Source organism: Eptesicus fuscus, chromosome 7 (assembly GCF_027574615.1).
Source record: "Eptesicus fuscus isolate TK198812 chromosome 7, DD_ASM_mEF_20220401, whole genome shotgun sequence".
Taxonomy (NCBI): Eukaryota; Metazoa; Chordata; class Mammalia; order Chiroptera; family Vespertilionidae; genus Eptesicus; species Eptesicus fuscus.
The window spans coordinates 52,374,838-52,396,385 of NC_072479.1; the positions used below are offsets into that span (position 1 = coordinate 52,374,838).

The following is a 21,548-nucleotide window of genomic DNA, read 5'->3' on the forward strand; positions in this document are numbered from 1 at the left end:
CTAGGCCCTCCACTTCATAGCCAGGTTGCCTTGGTTAGGTTACCTGGTGGTATGTCCTGGGTACCTGGTAAGGGCTCTAGGGCCAGCCCGTGGAAGACTGTCCCAGGCTGGCCTGCTCACCTTGAGCACCTGGTACTGGAAGTAGAGCTTATTACACTATGATTCTTCTCTTGGCCAAGAGGGAAGAGGTACAAGATCTCCCTACTGCAGAGTCCCTGACGTCCATGAAATCCATGCCCAGTCGATGCAGACTTCCACATCATCCACAGGACCAGTGAGGCCATAGCGTCCTATGGCCAGTGCTGCCTCCAATAGCTGCAGCACTTGCTTAGCATGTAGCCAGTTCTGCTGTTCATTCTTCATGTGCAGCCAAAGTGTTTGCCCTGGGAGAGGGCTGGGTGGGGTGGTATTGGGCTAGCAGCCAACACAGGCTTGGCACAGCCACCCACGTGTTGTCATCCACCTTGATGGACCAGTCAACGGCCCATTGTCTTCCGGCTCTCAGCCCCACGATGGACATTCAGCTGCAGGTGAGCCACCAAGCTAATTAGATGTGGCTACAGCAATGGGCCCAGGTCCCATCCACATGGAGGCCCTGGTTCTGCAGCTTCTTGGGCTGGGTGACCACCTGGTACAGTAGCCTGATCAAGGACAGCATGCTCGGTTGAAAAGATGGATTCAGGGGTGCAGTGCATTGAAAATGCAGATGCAGTTGTGTGATTTGGGAAGGCAAAGGGAGAGGAAGAGGGGCAAGTGGCAGAGAAGACTCAACTAGAAGACCTGGCCATTCTCCCTTGCGACTCAGAGACCCTGGATTCCCCCACTTCATCTCCTTTCCTTCTCGGTGGCAGAAGCTTACTCCCTTCCTCAGAAGCTCAGCAGTGAGAGAGTATGGGAAGGAGACAGGGACCCTGGGGAGAATGGAATTACTACAGGGAATCACAGGCCAGGGGTAAGTTTCTTTCATATCCAGCCGGTGAAAGGTAGGGTGTCAGCAACTCCCACCGCAAATCCCAACACTGAGTAACCCACAGGATTCTTTCTTCATGGGCTGTGTCTTTGGTCTGGCTGGAGATGTAAAGGGTGGTAGTGGATGGGTGACAAAATACCATGCCCTCCAGCTGATGTCAGGATGGGACTCTAGAAGGGGACTCCCTGTGGGGCTGAAGGAGAGCTGATACCCATGCCACCATCCCAGCTTGCCTCGGGTGTCCTTACCTCAATTCTTACTACCATCTGCCCTACCCCACCCCCCCATCTGGTTGCCATCTGCCACACACCCTGCTCCACTCCTTTAGTTTGCCTTAGCACAGCTGGGGCAGACCAAGCTCCTCCATGGGATTTTCACCACCAGCCAAAGGAAAGTAAAAGAATTTACTATCAGAAGTACAAAATGATTACATCTAATGAGGATTCTAGAACTCTGTTTTCTGATAAGACTCCATCTGCATCAAACCAGTAACCCTCCTGCCCCAGCTTCTCCCTACCTCACATCCTAAAAGATTCTATTGTGACTTCTGATCAATTTTGGGATTCCTTCTAAGGCTCTTGCCTCCATCCAGTCTCTTCTGCACTTACTGTGGATCAGAGACTGGGCTAGGAGCATGACACATCCTGTCTCATTCAATCCTCAAAACCACCCTACAAGGCCAGTATAATTATCCATAATTTACCCTAGAGGAAACAGCACCTGAAAAGTTAGATATCTTGTCCAAGGCTCTGCTGATTGTAAGCGGGGTGAGGATTTGAACCCAGCATGCTGACTACAGTTGCCTGATTTTGCACAAGTGAAGCATCCTTCTCTTCAAGATACACAAATGGATCTGGGGAAGCGGGGTTTTATACATCTACCCATTACATTTCTAAGTAAAACAATTTATGTGTAACGCGCGCAATAACCGCACAACAAGACAAGGGTCAGTCTCATACAACCTCCTTCAACAATAACGAATCTCACTTTCCATTTTGGAGACCTGGGAGTTCATGCCCTCTAGCTCTTGTCTTACCTTGTACAGTCAGAAAGGCTGTACACCTCAGAGAGGGAGAGAAAGGTGAGGTTGGGTGAATCCACATCTGCACTTGGCAATGAGGAAGAGGTGGAGACACCTCCCCCGGCCCACCGACCCTTGGCATATAGGAAACTAGCCGCTGTGGGCAGCAGCCCTTTCTCTGGGCATGGCCAAAGGTAGAGGTCTTTTCTGGGAGATGTGGAGTGGTGTGGCCAGGTGGGGATGGGCTGTGGCTGGCAAACAGGATCTGCAGGATGCAGCAGGGAGAGTTCAGCAGAAGGGGAAGCCCCGTGGGGGGCTAACACTGTAGTGTGCATTTGGCTTTCAGGAAGTAAAGGGGGAGAAGAGAAGGGACAGAAATGGACAGATGAGGAAAAGGAGGGAATGGCAGGACTGTAGGCGTTTGAGTCCTTGCCAGGCCACTGGGCTGGCTTGCTTATCTGCCCTGGCCGCCTCTGTAATCCAGGCCCCACTGATACCACCTGGGAGGAGTGGAGCACCGAAGAGGATGAGACCATGTGCTCCGCCCTGAAGAGAGCACCAACTCCCTCCCTACTTGAGCCCCACCCCCCCACCTATCCAGCCCAAGCCCCACCCCCCCCCCAAAAAAAAAAAGAAAAAGAAGATTGATGGAGTAACGGTCCAGTTCTTTATTTAGAAACCTGATTGTTCAAGAACATGATGGGCGGGTCTGTACCCCACCCTTTTCACTGGATTGTATCAGAGGTGGTGGGCAACTTTTCCCCATTTCTCAGCCACAGAGGAAGGTGCCTCAACTCAGATTGTAGGGAACAGTGTGGAAAGGGAAAGGAGCAGGAAATCCCAAGCCAATCCAAAGAAGGGGGTAGGTGACTCCCAACAGCAGCAGGGGCAGGGTCGGACCTGTCTCTTAGGGCCTGCTCCACAGCACAGGCTCCACGCTCCCCTGCTCTACTCTACTCCAAAGATCTCTAGGGGGGTCGGGGGGACAGGGACCAAGTTAGGGGACATAACAGGGAGGGGCTGTGGGGAGGAGCCTGAGAGAGCAACACTCACAGGCCTAGGGAGGTCTTCAGGGAAGCTCTCAGCAGTAGCAGCAGCACTCACCCCATGGCCCCTCCACACCCTGGCTGGGGCCCGGAAGTCCACAGCTCAGCTCTACTCTGCTGTTTTGCCTTCAGGGTCCCAGGGGGTAGGAGATGGGTGGGGAGGCAGTGGGGCCAGGTGAGGAAGACTCTGGACTCCTTGGTGAACCGATGGTAGTAGTGGTCTCAGAAGTCAAACTCATCCAGGTCCCCCGTGCCCTCCCCGCCTCCAGAGCCCCACACCCTGCGGTAATTGCTCTCCAGCTCTTTCTGTCGCTGCCGTTCCTTCTGCGCCTCTTCGGCTCCCTGTACCTGGTAAGGGAGGGGGAAACAGGGTGAGCCGCAGGATCCAGAACTAGCAGCACGGGGAAGGCAGGAAAGGGGCACACACTTCTCACAGGGTTCTTGCCAAGGGCCCAAACGCCCCGCTGCCAGGACCACCAGCCTGCCATACAGATGAGGAAACTGAAGCTCAGAAAGCGGCAAGGCTGGGATGTGCCTGTGTCACTCAACCATGCTCTCAACACCACAGCGCACTAGAGGAGGGGGCAGGCTGGAGGTGCAGGACTTGGAGGTAGGATGCCTCTCACCAAGATATTGAAGAAAATCTCCTTAAGGTTTTTCGTGTCCTCATCAGTCAGCCAGCGTGCATCCTCCTCAGTCCCTTCAGCCCCTGGCCGGACAATTTTGATCTCAATTTTCCCTGGAAAGAAGCAGGATGGGCAGTGAGAGGAGAGGAGTGGGGGAGCTTCAGTGCAGGTCCTCTGCCCGCCCCAGGGCCCCAGCCGCCAGGCTTCCAGTCCACCTTGACCCAGCCCCTCTGTTTCCAGCAGCAAACCCTTCCAACAGCTCTGAATCCAGCCCCGCCCCCAGGGCCCACCTTCGGCTGTGAGTCCCTCCCTCTCCAGCAGCTCTTTCACCAGCCCCTCGATTTGTTTCAGCTGTGGGTTTTCCCGTTTCATCTCGAGGACTGTCAGATCCTGATTGGGGCCTCCGTGACGGAGCTTGGTGACCCGGACCCGGACTCTGTGCTCGGGATCCTCCTCTTAGAGGGGGAGACACACAGGGAGACACAAAGCAGAGCCGTGACTCCGGGGCTGTCGTGGTCACTTCTCCCTAAGCCGCCAATTGGCTTTGGCAGTTACTCCACCTCAAACATGTGTAGGAGCCAGGGCCCAAAGTAAACGAGTCCCCCCACCCCTTCCAGCCTGCAAGCTCCCTCCACCACTTGCAGCTCCCTTTTTCCATCCAGACCCAATAATTCTGCTCCTCACCTACAGCTTCCTCTCAAAAATCAAAGAAGTTTTGTTTAAAGAAGCAAGGCACGCTCTCCCTCTGGGGAGCTTGACCGTGCCTGTCCCCGCCTCATCTTCTTCCTCCCAGCTGCATTTCTCCGGCCTTTCCCTCTCCTAAGCTCCAAGCACCCTTCTTTTGCTTCTGTAACTTGTTTCCTGAGCTCATGCAGCCCAGCTGGCTCATTTCTGCTACCTCTGTAACTTCCTAATAAACTTTCTCTTACAATTTGAACAACAACAAAAAAAGAAACAGCAGGTTGGAAAACTGTGGTTTGCTTCTCCCCCTGTTGGTGCTCAAATTGTTTACAGAGAAAGTAAGATGGAAGGTTTGAAACTCAAACATTCCATTTGGGGTGTCTGATCTCCACAGCCATCGAACCCCACGGAATGGACACAAGGCGGGTGCAAGAAGAAGGAATAACTTCAAGTCTGCCCAGGCAATTGGCTTACGAGCAGCTGGCTGCTTATTCACAGCTTGCCAGCTGGGGTCTCTCCTGGTGCAAAGTCCTAACTGTTGAAAGGCTGCCTCCTGCACAGATGTGTGGCCTTCAGCTCACAGGCGCACTGTCACTCAGTTAAGATCTACTGATCACCCACCATGTGTCGGTGAAAGTGCTAAGCACTGTGCACATGGAAGCCATCAGAAATAAGACAGACATGCTCTGGAAGCTGCTTTCCAAAGGATGAATAGGAGGTAACCAGGCAAAGGGATGGAGGTGGTGGGAAGAAGGCAGGAATGAGAACAGTGTTTCAGAAACAGGGAAGAGAGTGAGCACCCTCAGGAGGGAAAGAACAAGGGACTTGGCTTCCCGGATGACAGCTCTCACCTGCTGGTCGGAAGGAGGGGGGAGGTTTTCTGGGGACGACCTTCCTTTTCCTGTGCTTCTTCACCAGCTCTGGACTCTGCTTTTCCTCCAGCCTTTTGATGAGTTTGTTGAGAGTGGATGTCAGGGCCAACATAGCCCGATCCCGCTCTGACTCCTTCTTCAGGCCATCTGGGTCCAGCTCCTTCTCTGTCTGGAGTGCCCAAGGGGGAGTGGAGAGTCAAAGGCAGTAAAAGGCAATGGTCCGTGCTCCACAGGAGAGTCATGTCTAAGACCCATCCCTCTTTCCGATCCCCCTTCCCCACCATCCCCACTTTTAATTAAATAAACAGCGATCATTTCAGAGAGCCCTGTCCCAGGCCCCAGGCTATGCTAGGTGCTAACCTTTGTTCTCTTTCAGCCCCGCAGCCTGTCTTGCCCACAGGAGCAGACGCTGCAGAAGCAAATGAGGAAGAGCTGTGCTCACCTCCTGGATAATGTTCTCCAGCTCCCGCTCCATGCCAGCCTTCACCTCTGAACGGAGCCGCTCTCGGTCTGAAGGGAGCAGTATCCCTTCCAGTTCCTTCTCAAATTCTCCCAGTAACTGCCTTTCATCATCATTTTCATCTTCATCCTCGTCGTCCTCCTCTTCTTCCACCTCATTCTGATGTTCGGTGTCACCCTTTTCCTTCCCCTCTGGTTCCCTTGGAGGGACTTCTGCAGCATCTTCTTCAGGCTGCTCTTGGCCTGCATTTGGCTTCCCCTGGGGACCAAAAGAAAAAGGTAGATTGTTGGGTGGGGTTTTAGTAGAGACCCATGGTGGGGGACACACAGTAGCTGGGGTGTGGCAGGGGGGACGGAAGAAGAGTAAAGGCAGGGAGTGAGTCTATGTGGCCCAGCTCAGGCTGAGGTCAGGGTGGTTCTCCAAAGGCTGCCGCCAGGGAGGCAGGTTCCACCCCTCCCTTAAGCAGGGCCCATACCTTTTTTGCTCCACCTTTCAGCTCCTCTATCAATCGAATCAAGTCCGCAGGACTCCGGATGACTTTGACCTGCACGTTGTTCTGAAAATCTGAGATGGAAAAATAGGAATGAACCCTATTTAAACCCAAAATAGAATTTAGAACCCCGTTGTGTTCTAAATTCTATTTTGACCTCCTAAGGAGAAGAGTTGAGGAGACCAAGGAAGAACATGGTCCCGGTCTCCAGGAGCTAACTGGTCAGCGAGATAGGGGCCAACATAGCACTGGTGTAAGGTGGCCTCACAGCTGAGAGAAGGATGCTTACAAGTTGCTAAGGCCCCCGCTCTTTCACGTACTGCTGAGGCCCTTCTGGCAATCACCCCAGTTTTCAGGACTCCAGAAGACATTTTGGGGCCAAGTGCTCCTCTTCCCTGGATCCTATTCTCCATGAAGTTTACTCAGTTTCAGACATTCTACTATGAACTACAGATTCATTCCCATTGAATCTCACAACAGCCCTCTAAAGTAGGAGTATTATCCACATTAGGGGTGAGGAAACTGAGGTTAAGTAAAATTATCCAAGATTACAAAGTCAGTAAGTAGTGGAACCACTGTGTCTGCTACCTCCATAGAAGAGAACTATTGTTTACAGAGGACATTCCTGTAAAAAGGAATTCCCTGCTGGCCTGGCTGCCCAACTTCCCTCCCAGTGTTTACCTTTACCCTTACCGCGATCCCTGCCCACCAGAAAATACATTCAAACAGTAAAAGAGACATGGAGGTTTACTCACCACTGGGAGAGCCTGGAGCTGGATCTGCTGGCTCAATGTTTGGTTCCTGGTCCTGATGAGAAGAGTCAGAGTCAAATATGCAAACCTATTTATACTCTTTTTAAAAAATATATTTTTTTTATTGATTTCAGAGAGGAAGGGAGAGGGAAAGAGAGATAGAAATATCAACGATGAGACAGAATCATTGACTGGCTGCCTCCTGCATGGCCCCACACTGGGGAGGGAGCCCACAACCTGGGCATGTGCCCTGACTGGGAATTTAACCGTGACCTCCTGGTTCACAGGTCAAGCTCAACCACTGAGCCATGCCAGCCGGGCTGTTTATGCTCTTAAGGCAATGGTTCTGGGTTATATCCTTGCATCCCTGGACAGATGCAGGTCATGTCATAATGACCTCAGCTTGAGAGACCCTCCATCCCAAAGCCCAGGTTCAACCTCATCAGAGAAATGGCAAGGAAGCTGTCTCTCACCTCAGCCTGTGCCTCCTCCCCTCCTTGGACTTGGTCCTCTGGCTCATGAATCATCTTCCAAAAATCTGATTCCTTACTGTCATCCTTGGCTGGGCTTGCAGCTGGGATAGAGAGAACAGGGAGGGAACAGAAAGCAGGGGAGAAATGGAAGGGAACAAATAGAATGAGGACATTCCCTCCTCCATTACCAAGGGAGAAGGGCCCATACACTTTTTCACCCCACACTGGAAAGTCAGTCCAGGACAAGACTGGGGAGGAAAGAAATGGAGACAAATTTCATGGGACAGGTGAAGCAAGGTCCTACCTGCTTTCTTTGTGGGCATCACCCCAGGTTTGGTCTCACTCCACATTTGAGGGTCCAGGTCTTGAAGCTCCTCCATCATTTTATCTCCATACTGCTTTGAGTCTACTGAGAAACAGCAGGTAGGCAGGACAGGGACACATTCCTCTGGGCTCTTTGTACTTTATCTTCTGCTTATCCCTCCCCATGTCTCTCCTTCCTTTCTTAATCACTCACCAGCTTGCCTCTGAATGTAGGCCATGTACTCCTCAGGCTGTAGGGCAGGGTGACAGAGAATGGCTTGGGGAGCAGCACTGGGTGGGGGCCGGAGGAGAGGGTGGGGACAGAGCCGAGGAGTCCGAATGGTCAACACGTAGGAGCAGGACAAGGGCTCATCCACACGATCGATATAGTCCCCGGAAATGCCAGCCCCCTCGTCACAGAGGAACTGACAAGACAAAGAGGGCAAATAAATAGTAATTACCACCAATAATCTCCTGTAGTTCTTGGGAATTTGTATCCAGAACTGCTAAAATATATTACCTCAAATGTCCAATTTTCAACAAAAAATTATGGAACATGCAAAGAAAGAGATGTAGAGTTAAAGCAGATGTCTGAAAGGTATAAGGCTTGTCTGGAGAGAATGCAGCCCACCACTACCATCTACCATATGGAAAAGGCTTTGTGGCCCTAGCTGGTTTGGCTCAGTGGATAGAGCGTCCGACTGCGGACTGAAGGGTCCCAGGTTGGATTCTGGTCAGGGGCACATGCCCAGGTTGCAGGCTCAATCCCCAGTAGGGGGCATGCAGGAGGCAGCCAATTAATGATTCTCACTCATCACTGATGTTTCTATCTCTCTCCCTCTCCCTTCCCCTGTGAAATCAATAGAAATATATTAAAAAATATAAATAAATAAAAAGTAATAAATAGCATTGGCTAGTGTGGCTTGGTTAGTGAATCATCCCATGGACCTAGAAGTTGCAGGCTCAATCCCCGGTAGGGGGCGTGCAGGAGGCAGCCGATCTATGTTTCTCTCTCCCTTCTTCTCTCTCTAAAAAATGAATGAACCCCTGGCTGGGAAGCTCAGTTGCTTAGAGCATCATCCCAATACACCAAAGTTGTGGGTTCGATCTCTCAGCAGGGCACATACAAGAGTCAACCAATGAATGCATAAATACTAAATGGAACAACAAACCAATGTTTCTCTCTCTCTCTCTCATCAATAAATAAATAAATAATCAAGAAAAACATATATATATTTTTTAAAGTAATAAAAAGCAATGCTCCTCAAACTCTTTCCAAAAAATAGAAGAGAAGGGAATACTTCCCGACTCATTCAATAAGTCCAATATAACCCTGATACCATATCCAGACAAAGATATCATAAGAAAAGGAAGCCACAGGATAAAATCTTTTATGAATACAGACCTACCGCAAGTCCTTAAGTAATACTAGTTAACTGAATTCAGCTACATGTAAAAAGGATTACACACCATGACCAAGAAGGATTTATTCCAGGATTAAAAGGTTGGGAAAACATAAAAAAATCAATTAATGTAATTAAAACTCCCTATCAATAGAATAAAGGACAAAAACCACATGTTCAGCCCTAACCAGTTTGGCTCAATGGATAGAGCATCAGCCTGCAGACTGAAGGGTCCCAGGTTCGATTCTGGTCAAGGGCATGTACCTTGGTTGTGGGCACATCCCCAGTGGGGGGTGTGCAGGAGGCAGCTGATCGATGTTTCTCTCTCATCGATGTTTCTAACACTATATCCCTCTCCCTTCCTCTCTGTAAAGAATCAATAAAAATATTTTTTAAAAAACCACATGTTCATCTCAATGGACATAGAAAAAGCATTTGACAAAATTCAATACCTCTTCATGACCAAAACAACAAACTAGAAATAGAAGGGGACTTCATTAATCTGATTAAAGGCATCTATTAAAAATCCACAGCTAACACCATACTTCATGGTGAAAAACTGAACAGTTTCCCCCTAAGATCAGGAAGAAGACAAGGATGTCTGCTTGTGTCACTTGTATTCAAAGTTGTACTGGAGCTTCTGACCAGAGCAATTAGACAATAAAATGAAATGCAAGGCAACTAGGTTGGGAGGAAAAATGACCTTTATTTACAGATGACCTGATCTTGTGTACAGATAATCCAAAGAAATTCACTAAAAAAACTATTAGAACTGATAAACGAGTTCCATAAGGTTGCAGAATAGAGGAATCAATTGTACGGTATTTCTACATACCTGCAATGCACAACCCTCAAAAATAAAATTAACCCTTTGCACTCGCTTGCTTTTTTCTCGATTCCTTTATTCTAATGCTAACTGTGTCGAGTCACACTCGACATCCGAGTGCAAAAGGTTAATAAAATAATTACATTTGCAATAGCATCAAAAAAATAAAATAATTGGGAATAAATGTAGCAAAATAAAGTATAAACTTATACTCTAAAAACTATAAAACATTGTTGAAAGAAATTAAAGACTTAAATAAGTGGAAAGACATCCATGTTCATAAATTATAAGACTTAATATATGTATATTTTAAATATGAAGGTTCTTTTTTTAAAATATATACCTTATTGATTTTTTACAGAGAGGAAGGGAGAGGGATAGAGAGTTAGAAACATAGATCAGTTGCCTCCTGCACGCCCCCTACTGGGGATGTGCCCAAAACCAAGGTACATGCCCTTGACCATAGAACCTGGGACCCTTGAGTACACTGGCCGACGCTCTATCCACTGAGCCAAACTGGTTAGGGCTCAAGACTTAATATTGTTAAGATGGTAATACTCCTACACTGGCAAGGTAGCTTAGGTGGTTACGGTGTTATCCCAGTATACCAAGGTTTCGGGTTTGATCCCTGGTCAGAACATATACAAGAATCAACCAATGAATGAATAAATAAGTGGAACAAATCAATGTTTCTCCCTAAAAATTTTTTTTAAAAGGATGACAATACTCCCCAAATTGATTTTTAGAGTCAATGCAATCTCCATCAAAATTCCAGTTTCCTTGTTTGCAGAAATTAACAAACTAATCCTAAAATTCATATGAAAATTCAAGGGATTCTAATCTAAATAGTCAAAACAATCTTGAAAAAGAACAAAACTGGAAGACTCACACTTAACTTGCTATAAATCTACAATAATCAAGACAGTTTGGTACTTAAATAAGTATAGATATATAGACCAATGAAACAGAATTGAGAGTCCAGAAATTAACCTTCACTTTTATCATAATTTTATTTGCAACAAGGTTACCAAGATAATTCAATGGGAATAAGTGTTTTCAACAAATGATCAACAACTGGATGTCAACATATAAAAGAATGAAGATGGCCCGAGCTGGTTTGGCTCAGTGGATAGAATGTTGGCCTGTGGACTGAAGGGTCCTCGGTTCAACTCCAATCAAGGGCATATGCCCATGTTGTGGGCTTGATCCCCAGTGGGGGTTGTGCAGGAGGCAATCAATGATTCTCTCTCATTATTGGTGTTTCTATCTCCCTCTCCCTTCCTCCCTGAAATCAATATATATATATATATATATATATATATATATAAAGAAAAAGCTTAAAAAAAAAAAAAGAATGAAGATGGACTCCTAACTCATACTATATGTACAAAAATTAACTCCAGCCCGGCCGGCATGGCTCAGTGATTGAGCGCCGACCTATGAACCAGGAGGTCATGGTTCGATTCCCAGTCAGGGCACATGCCCAGGTTGTGGGCTCAAACTCTAGTGTGGGGTGTACAGAAGGCAACCAATCAATGATTCTCTCTCATCATTGATGTTTCTATCTCTCTCTCTCCTCTCCCTTCCACTCTGAAATCAATGAAAAATATATTTTAAAAAAATCAAACTGTGACCTCCTGGTTCATAGGTTAATACTCAACCACTGAGCCACGCTGGTTGGGCAATAAAAATATTTAGCCCTAGCCAGTTTGGCTCAGTGAATAGAGCGTCAGCCTGTGGGGACTAAAGGGTCCCGGGTTTGATTCTGGTCAAGGACACATGCCCTGGTTGTGGGCTCGATTCCCAGTAGGGGGCGTGCAGGAGGCAGCCAGTCAATGATTATGAGCCACCAATCCCAATGCCAGGCTGTGCAGCGAAGAAAATGAATAGACAGACTGTGTGCACGCTGTCTTTGTGTTAATAAAACCATAAGAGAGAGAGAGAGAGAGAGAGAGAGAGAGAGAGAGAGAGAGAGAGAGAAGTACAAATGTACAAATTGGCAATCACAAAATAGTCCCGGGGATGTAAAGTACAGCATAGGGAATACCATCAATAATATTGTAATAACTTCCTATGTTGTCAGGTGTGTCCTAGACTTATATCAGATGGATCACTTCCTAAGTTACAAAATGTCTAACCACTATGCTATAAAAAAAAAAGGCCCCATCTTGAAACAAAAAATAATAAAGTAGCACCCTCCCCAAACCCACAGCCCCTCTCACTAGCACTCACCTTTCCCTCTCTTCGTAGCCAGACTTCATCACTTTCCTCAACACCTCATCTTCACCACCCACTGTAACTGCTCTAGCAGAGACACCAATGACCTCTGTCATTAAATCCAACCAAAGGACTGGTCGGGGGTGATAAAGAGTAGAGGAGTTAGAAATCTTTATCTGGTTCTCATGCCTACCATCTGAATTTTTTATTTCTATGTGCATCCTTTCATTTTATTAAAATAATAACTCCCATGATCATGCACAGTTTTTAATTCTCCTTTTCTTTGAAGGTTCAGTGCAGCCAACAACATGGACCAGTCTCTGGTTGAGATATGTCCTTCCTGGGTTCCATGTCACCAGTCTTCTCTCTGGCCCTTTCTCCTTGGCAAAGCTCCTTTCTGCCCTTGCTTTCGACGTCAGCTCCCGCAAAGTTCTGTCCCACTTTTCTCACTATACTAGCGTACTGTTTCTTTGGGGGGGACTTTATCCATACCATGACTCCAATCATAACCAATACGCTGACGACTCTCAGCCCTCTGTGTTCAACTCAGATCACTCTCCTGAGCTCCAGGCCCACAGATCCAACAGCCTCCTCAGATATCTCTAACTTGGATACCTGCAGGCACTAAAATCATCCTGTTCAAAACCAAAATCATTTCCCTTCACCAAACCTACTCCTCTTTCCAGTATAGCTGTCTCAGTAACAGGAGCCACCATCATCTTACTTGTTGCTAGGCACTGTTTCAGGCACTGAGGATACATCAGAAAATAAGACAGGCATTGTCCCTGCCTTCCTGGAGCTTATTCTAGTGTGGGTAGACAGAGAGATTAAACTCAAACAAAGAAGATAATTTCAGGAAATGATATGGATACTTGGAAGAATATAAAGCTCTATAGGTGAGTATCAGAATGGGAGAAAGGGGTGCGCACGTGTTTGCTCATGGGTGTGTTTGTGTGCCTACGTCAGGTCTCCCTGTGGAGGTGTCACAGGGATATGTAATCTGAATGAGAGGATGGCCCCAGCCATTCAAATATCTGTGGAAAATTAGCTCTATGTGATAGCAACAATGAGACCTGCTGGTTCAGAGGCCAGAAAAAGGGCCAGTGGGACAGAAACACAATGAGTATTTTTATCTCCAGGCCAGACCTCATCCCTAACTTCAGAATACCAGAGCCAACTACCAATTGGATATCACCACTAGGATGTCTAATAGGCAACTTGGCCTTCATATGCCCAACACCAACCTAGCTTCCTCCTCCAAACCTGTTCCTTCCCACTTTACTAAATGACAATTCTATTCTCCCAGCTGCTCAAGCTAAAAACCCTGGAGTCATACTTGACTCCACCCCACATCCAATCTATCAACAAATCTTATTGGCTCTACCTTCAAAATACCTTCAGAATCTAACTGCTTTCCACCACCTTCACTGCTACCACGTTGATGTGAGTTGAAATATTTGGACCTTACTCTTTTTTAAAATATATTTTTTATTGATTTTTTTACAGAGAGGAAGAGAGAGGGATAGAGAGTTAGAAACATCGATGAGAGAGATACATCGATCAGCTGCCTCCTGCACACCCCCCACCGGGGATGTGCCCGCAACCAAGGTACATGCCCTTGACCAGAATTGAACCTGGGACCTTTCAGTCCGCAGGCCGACGCTCTATCCACTGAGCCAAACCGGTTTCGGCTGGACCTTACCCTTTAAACAAGGCACAATCATCAAAGGTTTTCCAGTCTGGGCAGAGAAGTGACAGATGCCTACAGTGGTGTGCTGGTGTGCTCACACCAGTTCACAAGAGCCACTGGGAAATTTTCAGGAATGTTGTAAGACAGTCGACATCATGGTGATAGCACGAATTGAGCCATGGTGAGAATATTTATACTATGGATATTGGCAAACATTATAAATCAGGGCTCCCCTCTTTCCCCCTTTACCCTACACCCTGGCAACTGGCTGTTCAACATTTACCAGCACACAATTGCATGTGAAAATCTGAATTACAGAAAGATAATTCTTTTTTTAAAAAAATACAGAGCTAGAAACATCGATGAGAGAGAAACATCGATCAGCTGCCTCCTGCACACCCCACACTGGGGATGTGCCCGCAACCAAGGCACAAGCCCTTGACCGGAATCGAACCTGGGACCCCTCAGTCCACAGGCCGATGCTCTATCCACTGAGCCAAACCAGTTAGGGCAGAAAGATAATTCTTGTGTCATGTGGCTCTCTACAGATGTGTTTGTGAATACACATTAGAATCACCTAAGAAACTTTTCCCACAATGCATCTGCCTGCCTGCCTGAACTCACTAAGGACCACTAGATCAGGAAGACATATTTAGAGGCTATTGGTAGTTATGCAGGTGAGAGATGAAGGTACCAAGCATAGGAAAAAAGAGGAGAGTTGAGATAAATCTAGAATAGAATGAATGGGCTTTGGTATTTACTGAGAACTAAATTCCTTTTCTTCACATCACTCCTCAGTTTGTAATCACAGACTCATTCCTGTGATTTTTTTTAAAAAATATTTTTTAAAAATATTTTTATTTATTTTCTACAGAGAGGAAGAGAGAGGGATAGAGAGTTAGAAACATCGATGAGAGAGAAACATCCATGAGCTGCCTCCTGCACACCCCCCACTAGGGATGCGCCCGCAACCAAGGCACATGCCCCTGACCGGAATCGAACCTGGGACCTTTGAGTCCGCAGGCCGACGCTCTATCCACTGAGCCAAACTGGTTTCGGCTCATTCCTGTGATTTTTTTAAAAAATTGATTTCAGATAAAAGAAGGGAGAGGGAGAGCAAGATAAGAAATATCAATGATGAAAGAGAATCGCCGCTCAGCTGCCTCCTGCATACCCACTACTGGGGATTAAGCATGTGTCCCCACCAGAGACCGGCAATCGAACCGTGACCTCCGGGTTCATGGGTCGATGCTCAACCACTGAGCCACACTGGCAGGACTCTGTGATTCCTTTAACCTTTTGCACTCGGATGTCGAGTGTGACTCGACACGGTTAGCATCGGTAGCAGCTCTTTTTATACTCTTTGAATGTATCAATAATTTGAAATATAAAAAAATCCAAATAAATAAGTTTGTATGAAAAGAAACTCCAGTTTTTTATTCTACTGCCGTGCTTTGTAAAATCTGGGGTATTTAAAAAATTAAATCCCGAGTAGAATAAAGGAATCGAGAAAAAAGCAAGCGAGTGCAAACATCTGTCTTCCTTTCCAGACCATGCATTCCATGAGGGCAGGGGCTGCGTGTTTGCCCACAATGTATCCCCAGAGCGGAGCCCAATACCTACGCCAGCAGGGCCTCATGGAAGAGTCATTACATGAAGAAAGGACAGAGACGGAGAAAGAAGAGTCAATAACAACACTCAAGTTTCTAGCTTAGGTGACAGAAAGGAGAAACATGCACAAAAGAGTAAGCGTGTTTGGGCTTCTAGAGGGCAGGATTTGGGAAATGAGGGCTAGAAGTGCTTCTGAATCTCCAGGCAGTGACATCCAGCTGATAGCTGGAAATATGAGTCTTCAACTTAGGCTTTAGGGCCTGGGAAAGACCCTCTTGACTATAAAATGCAACCTTGTATTCTTCCATTAGAATGTGAATTGTCACCGAGGAAGTATCAACTTCCCTCTTTCAAGACTCACCCGAACTTCAGCCTCCCGGGGCCTCCCATTGAGGTCGCACTTGGACCCATTGCCATAGGTCTGGCTGTGGTAGCGTTTCAGGCGATGCTGCTTGGAGGCCTGGGGAGGACATCAGGCAGGAGAGGGAGGATGTGAGAAAGAGAGAAAGGAGGAAGAATGGCCACCAAGCTCTAAGAAACATGGCAGCTAATCCTGACCCTCCCCTTCTTGTCAGGGCTTTTAGTCTGAAGCCAGCAACCCTTCCCTCCCAGTCCCACACTCCTGCCACCTTGGCTGTTTCATCATCCCAGTCGAAGGCTGATTGGTAGTAGCCCAGATAGAGGACTTCACCTTTGATCTCTGAATCTGCAAGAGAAAGACAAACCACAGTGAATCACAGTTATTCTTTTCTAAAAAGACTAGCAGGGGAGGGGACTGGGGAGGCAGGTCACCTTCCATGATGGGTTGCTGAGGGCTTAGGGAAAATGTAGGTGTGAGTCACCTTCCATGTGGTACTGTTGGATGTGGCGTCCATAACAGAATTCATATGTCCACCAGTCCTTGGTCTGACAATTAAAAAAACAAACAAACATACACCAATCATGGAGATGGAGTGCAGATGTCTCTTCTTAGAACCAGATCACTCCTGGCTCCAAGACATATAACCTCTCAGCCACTTCTCATCTCCCTTTGCTTCCACGCTCAATTCGCCAGATTCTCAGAGTGGAAGGAGGGCTGTTTTACTCTGTGACTCAAAGAGCTGCCTCTAAAATCTGTTTTCACCCTGGCCGGTGTGGCGCAGTTGGTTGGGCATCATCCAGTGCACAGAAAGGCTGCCGGTTCAAGTCAGGCTCAGGGCACATCCCCAGCAGGGGGCATGCAGGAGACAGCCAATTGAAGTTTCCCTCTTACATCCCCAATGTTTCTCTCTCTCTAAAAATTTTAAAAAATCTTAAAGAAAAAAAAAAAAAGAGTCCGTTTTCCACCTGTGGGCTTTCTACACCTCTTCTTTAAAAACCTTTTTTTGTTCTACATAAAAGTAAGAAATCATGGTATTCTTGAAGCACTCAGACCAGGGAAACATAAAATGTTAATTGAACTTCTACAACATTTCTTGTGCTATTCTAGTCACTGCGGATACAGTTATGAACAAGATAAAGTCTCTGACCTCATGGACTTACATTCTAATGCTTGGACTCAAACCAAAAATAAATAAACTTATGATTCAGTTAATAAGATGATTTCAGATCATGAGAAGTGCCATAGGGAAAATAAAATAGGACACTGGGGCAGAGTGATAAGGAGAGCGAGTGACTTCACCCGGAAGGCTTCTCCCGGGGAGTGCTCCTCTTACCAGGCACTGACCTGCTTTAGGCACCTCAATCTCGGCTTAACCCTTATGCTGAGATCTATCCTGATCCTCCTCTACATTCAGCATCAGTGGTTGCAAGATTCTTTACTTCTTTCCTGTCTGTACAACATGTCAACTCCTTCAATGGCCTTCTTTAAAAAATATATTTTTATTGATTTCAGAGAGGAAGGGAGAGGGAGAGAGAAACATCAATGATAAGAGAGAATCATTGATTGGCTGCCTCCTGCACACCCCCTATTTGGGATGGAGCCCACAACCCGGGCATGTGCCCTGACGGGGGAAAAGAACTGTGATCTCCTGGTTCATAGGTCGATGCTCAACCATTGAGCCACGCCAGCCGGGCTCCAATGGCCTTCTTAACTCTGACAGGTCCTCCTCATCCCACCTTACTCACTGGCATTCTGGTTCTCAGGCAGACAGCTAGTTCCCAAGCCCTCACTCCATCCACCCGTCCCCTTTACCTTCAGCAGGCAAGGAGCATCTTTCATTGGGCTCAACAATTCGGGGATCCCAGGTCCTTGGTAAGCAGGTGTCTCCTCCTCCCTTTCACGCTGGAAGTGAATGGCTCCAGCTGGCAGGCGACATTCATAGCGCTGCTTGTACTTAGAGGAAACAATCACCACGTCCGAAGCTTGGCTCTGGGGCAGAAGTGAGGGACAGTCGGGGGACAGGGAGGCACAGAGAGGCGGGGGTCAGTGAGGACAATGAGAGCCCTCTTCGCATCCTGGGGGAAAGCCCAGCCAAAACAGAACAAGCCACAGGTCCTCCAGACGTGCTCGCCGCGCGAGGGGAGAGGGTGCTCCCACTTCTCCAGGGAGCGGAGGGTGGGGGTGTTCCGAAGAGGAACTAGGACCCAAGCTGACAGCGGGAAGCCCCGCCCTCCCGGCCCCGGCGCCCAGGGAGTGGGTCTCCGTCTGCGATTCGCAGCAAACGTCGTAAAACTCCCACCTACTCTTCCCGATTCTCCGTAGGCTGCGCCGCGGACTCCACAGCAGCCTTTCTTCCTCTACCTTTCCCCCTGCCCCTTGCCCCGGACCCTCGCCGCTCTACGCCTCCTCACCTGCCCTCCCATAACGGGCAACGGCAGGATCTCGATCCCATAACGCATCTCACTCAGCTCCTCCAGGTTCAGGCTCCCGACACCACCCGTGAGGCTAGCGGGTAACAGGAACCCCAAAAGCAGCAGCCCCAACAGCCTGGACGGCAGAGGTTCTGCCGCCATCTTTCGCTCCTCTTCGTATCCAGAACTCCTTCCGCCCTAAACCTGGCAGCGGCCTCACACGTCTATGAACACCCCAAAGTCTCATTGGCTAGGTGTGCTGTCCCTCTCACGTTCCCGCGTCCCATTTGTAAGCGTGGCCCCAAAGCCCAAGCGGAGGTGGGTCACCACGACGAGCAAAACCACTCTCTACGCGTGATTGGCCCGAGACGTCAACCAATCATCGACGAGATCAGACTCCCTCCCACCCTCTCCCAGGGGCGGTTTGATTCTGTCCTCGCTCAGCTGTCGCTTGCATCTCTTAGTCCTTTTTTATCCTTTCTTGAATTTTATCCGACCCTCGCCATGCGGAGGATTGACGCCAATGGGTGGGTGCACACAACGCCCCTGAAAGATAATACTTGTTGCAAAACAAACGATTACATAAAAGCATTTCTCTTTTCAATTTACACTGAGTGGCCAGATGATTATGACCACCTGACGTTTGTAGGCAAATTAGCCGTACACTGCATCGTATGGGATATGGAAGCCCAAGGCCTGTTCGAACACCTTTGCTGTCTGCAGTTACCAAGATAAAACGTCTCCAATTCGCACAGGAACACAAGGATTGGACAGTCGAGCATTGGAAAAAAGTCATGTGGTCCGATGAATCACGTTTCCAGTTGCATCATGCAGATGGCAGAGTGGGAATTTCGCGGAAACAGCATGAAAGCAAGCACCCCACATGCATGAGTACAACCCTTCAAGCTGGTGGGGGCAGTGTTATGGTTTGGGGCATGTTTTCCTGGCATGATTTGGGCCCTTTAATTCGTGTGGAACAACGTCTGAATAGCACAACATACCTAAGTATCGTTGCTGATCAAGTTCATCCTATCATGTTGATGGCGTATCCCAATGGAGATGGCTTCTTCCAACAAGACAATGCGCCATGCCACGGTGCTCGTATTGTGCAGGAATGGTTTCAAGAACATGAGGGAGGCTTTACCTTGCTTAGGTGGCCCCCACAATCACCAGATCTCCATCCAATTGAGCATTTGTGGGACGAAGTTAAAAGAGCCATCAGGCAGCTGGTTCCACAACCATCAAATCTCACAGAACTGGACAGTGCTATTCATCAGGCATGGTGTCAGATTCCTCGCATCACCCTTCAACATCTCGTGGAGTCAATGCCAAGAAGAATCGCCGCAGTATTGAAGGCAAAAGGTGGCCCAACGAAGTACTGATGGGGTGGTCATAATAATCTGGCCACTCAGTGTATACATACAACTTTAAGGCCATCTGGTAACTGTCAAAACCTTTCTACACAATTATGTCTGTATAATATGTTGTCCTCCAATAAAATTGTAAATAAACAGTGGGGTCCGTTAAAGACAGAAGGGGCGTGTGTGTGTGTGTGTGTGTGTGTGTGTGTGTGTGCGCGCGCGCGCGCACAAATTAGCCTTTAGGCCAGTGATGGGCAACCTTTTGAGCTTGGTGTGTCAAACTTCGCCAAAAAACTGAGCATAACTCGGGTAGTGTGTCACTTTGAGGAAAAAACATTATTTCGCAAATGTTTCATCCTCAGGAGCAGCAAATGTTTCATCCTCGGCATGCAGCCGCCTCAGCGGCCGCGTGTCATCAGAAATGGCTACGTGTGTCAGTGCTGACACGCGTGTCATAGGTTCGCCATCACTGCTCTAGGCTAAGGTGACCAGATTTTAACATTGGTAAAGCGGGACACCATTGACCGGGGGCAGGGGGGTTCTTTATTTAAAAATATATTTTATTCATTTTTTACAGAGAGGAAGAGAGAGGGATAGAGAGTTAGAAACATCGATGAGAGAGAAACATCAATCAGCTGCCTCTTGCACACCCCCTACCGGGGATGTGCCCACAACCAAGGTACATGCCCTTGACCAGAATTGAACCTGGGACCCTTGAGTCCGCAGGCTGACGCTCTATCCACTGAGCCAAACCGGTTTCGGGCGGGGGGGGGGTGGAGGGGGGTTCTTGATTAAAAATTTGGTCTATATTGTAATCGCTTTTGGTTTTTTTTAATAAAAGGAAATTCACTTCTTAGATCATCATTGAATTTGCATCCTCTTTTCTTACTCATTATGTTAAAAATCTAAAAAAAATAATTTAAAATTATATTATAAACTAGCTTTCCCGTTGCAGGAAAATTCCTGCAATGGGATTTCCTGCTGCACTCTACCCCGCCTCCGTTCCTCCCTTGCCGCCCGCCTCGCCTTCTCCTCCAGCCCTCCCGCATTTCCCTTCGCCCCCGGCCCCGCCTCCGCTCCGCCTTTATCACCCGCCTCACCTTCTCCTCCAGCCCGCCCGCGTTTCCCTTTGCTCCGCCATTGTCGCCCGCCTCCGCCCCGCCCCGCCCTTGCCGCCCGCCTCACCTTCTCCTCCGGCCCGCCCGCGTTTCCCTTCACCCCCGGCCCCGCCTCCGCCCCACCCTTGTCACCCGGCTCACCTTCTCCTCCAGCCCGCCCGCGTTTCCCTTTGCTCCGCCCTTGCCGCCGGCCCCGCCTCCGCCCCGCCCTTGTCACCCGGCTCACCTTCTCCTCCGGCCCGCCCGCGTTTCCCTTCACCCCCGGCCCCGCCTCCGCCCCGCCCTTGTCACCGGCCCCGCCTTCTCCAGCCCACCCGCGTTTCCCTTCGGCCCCGGCCCCGCCTCCGCCCCGCCCTTGTCACCGGCCCCGCCTTCTCCAGCCCACCCGCGTTTCCCTTCACCCCCGGCCCCGCCTCCGCCCCGCCCTTGTCACCGGCCCCGCCTTCTCCAGCCCACCCGCGTTTCCCTTCGGCCCCGGCCCCGCCTCCGCCCCGCCCTTGTCACCGGCCCCGCCTTCTCCAGCCCACCCGCGTTTCCCTTCACCCCCGGCCCCGCCTCTGCTCCGCCCTTGCCGCCGGCCCCGCCTTCTTCTCCAGCCCGGCCCGTGTTTCCCTTCACCCCGGCCCCGCCTCCGCCCCGCCCTTGTCACCGGCCCCGCCTTCTCCTCCAGCCCGCCCGCGTTTCCCTTCGGCCCCGGCCCCGCCTCTGCTCCGCCCTTGCCGCCGGCCCCGCCTTCTCCTCCAGCCCGCCTTCGTTTCCCTTCGCCTACGGCTCTGACTTCGCTCCTCCCTTCTCCTCCCCCCGCCCCCCTGGCTTGCTTGCTTCTTCGAAGCTTTACTCCCCTTTGCAGCTCTTG

At 49.0% G+C, this 21,548-nt stretch overlaps 1 protein-coding gene across 4 annotated transcripts; it reads right to left on the minus strand.

The window, feature by feature from the left end:
• Window positions 1–2,635: 2,635 nt before the first annotated feature.
• Window positions 2,636–18,398, minus strand: OS9 (OS9 endoplasmic reticulum lectin). 4 transcript variants are annotated; one of them, XM_008148712.3, is made up of 15 exons: window positions 18,214–18,398; window positions 17,615–17,791; window positions 16,284–16,347; window positions 16,071–16,147; window positions 15,803–15,901; window positions 7,909–8,119; window positions 7,696–7,797; window positions 7,392–7,492; window positions 6,922–6,973; window positions 6,152–6,240; window positions 5,659–5,934; window positions 5,196–5,385; window positions 3,954–4,118; window positions 3,664–3,776; window positions 2,636–3,385 (listed from the first exon to the last, which is right to left on the minus strand). In XM_008148712.3, the coding sequence occupies exons 1-15, from the start codon at window positions 18,373–18,375 to the stop codon at window positions 3,260–3,262; spliced, it is 2,004 nt and encodes a 667-aa protein (XP_008146934.2). In that variant the 5' UTR covers window positions 18,376–18,398; the 3' UTR covers window positions 2,636–3,259. The 4 variants fall into 4 exon arrangements, with proteins under 4 accessions (XP_008146934.2, XP_028012192.2, XP_008146937.2 ...); XM_028156391.2 differs by having other exon boundaries at window positions 7,696–7,800; XM_008148715.2 differs by lacking the exon at window positions 3,954–4,118.
• Between the last annotated feature and the right edge of the window lie 3,150 nt (window positions 18,399–21,548).

Coding starts and splice junctions, on each gene's coding strand:
- OS9 (XM_028156391.2), bottom strand. CDS start 18,375: ATGGCGGCAGAACCTCTGCCGTCCAGGCTGTTGGGGCTGCTGCTTTTG. Junction 8,120..15,802: donor CCCGGGAGGCTGAAGTTCGG/GTGAGTCTTGAA, acceptor TTGTCTTGTCAG/TTCCTCTGTGACGAGGGGGC. Junction 6,974..7,391: donor GGGAGGAGGCACAGGCTGAG/GTGAGAGACAGC, acceptor TCTTCTCATCAG/GACCAGGAACCAAACATTGA.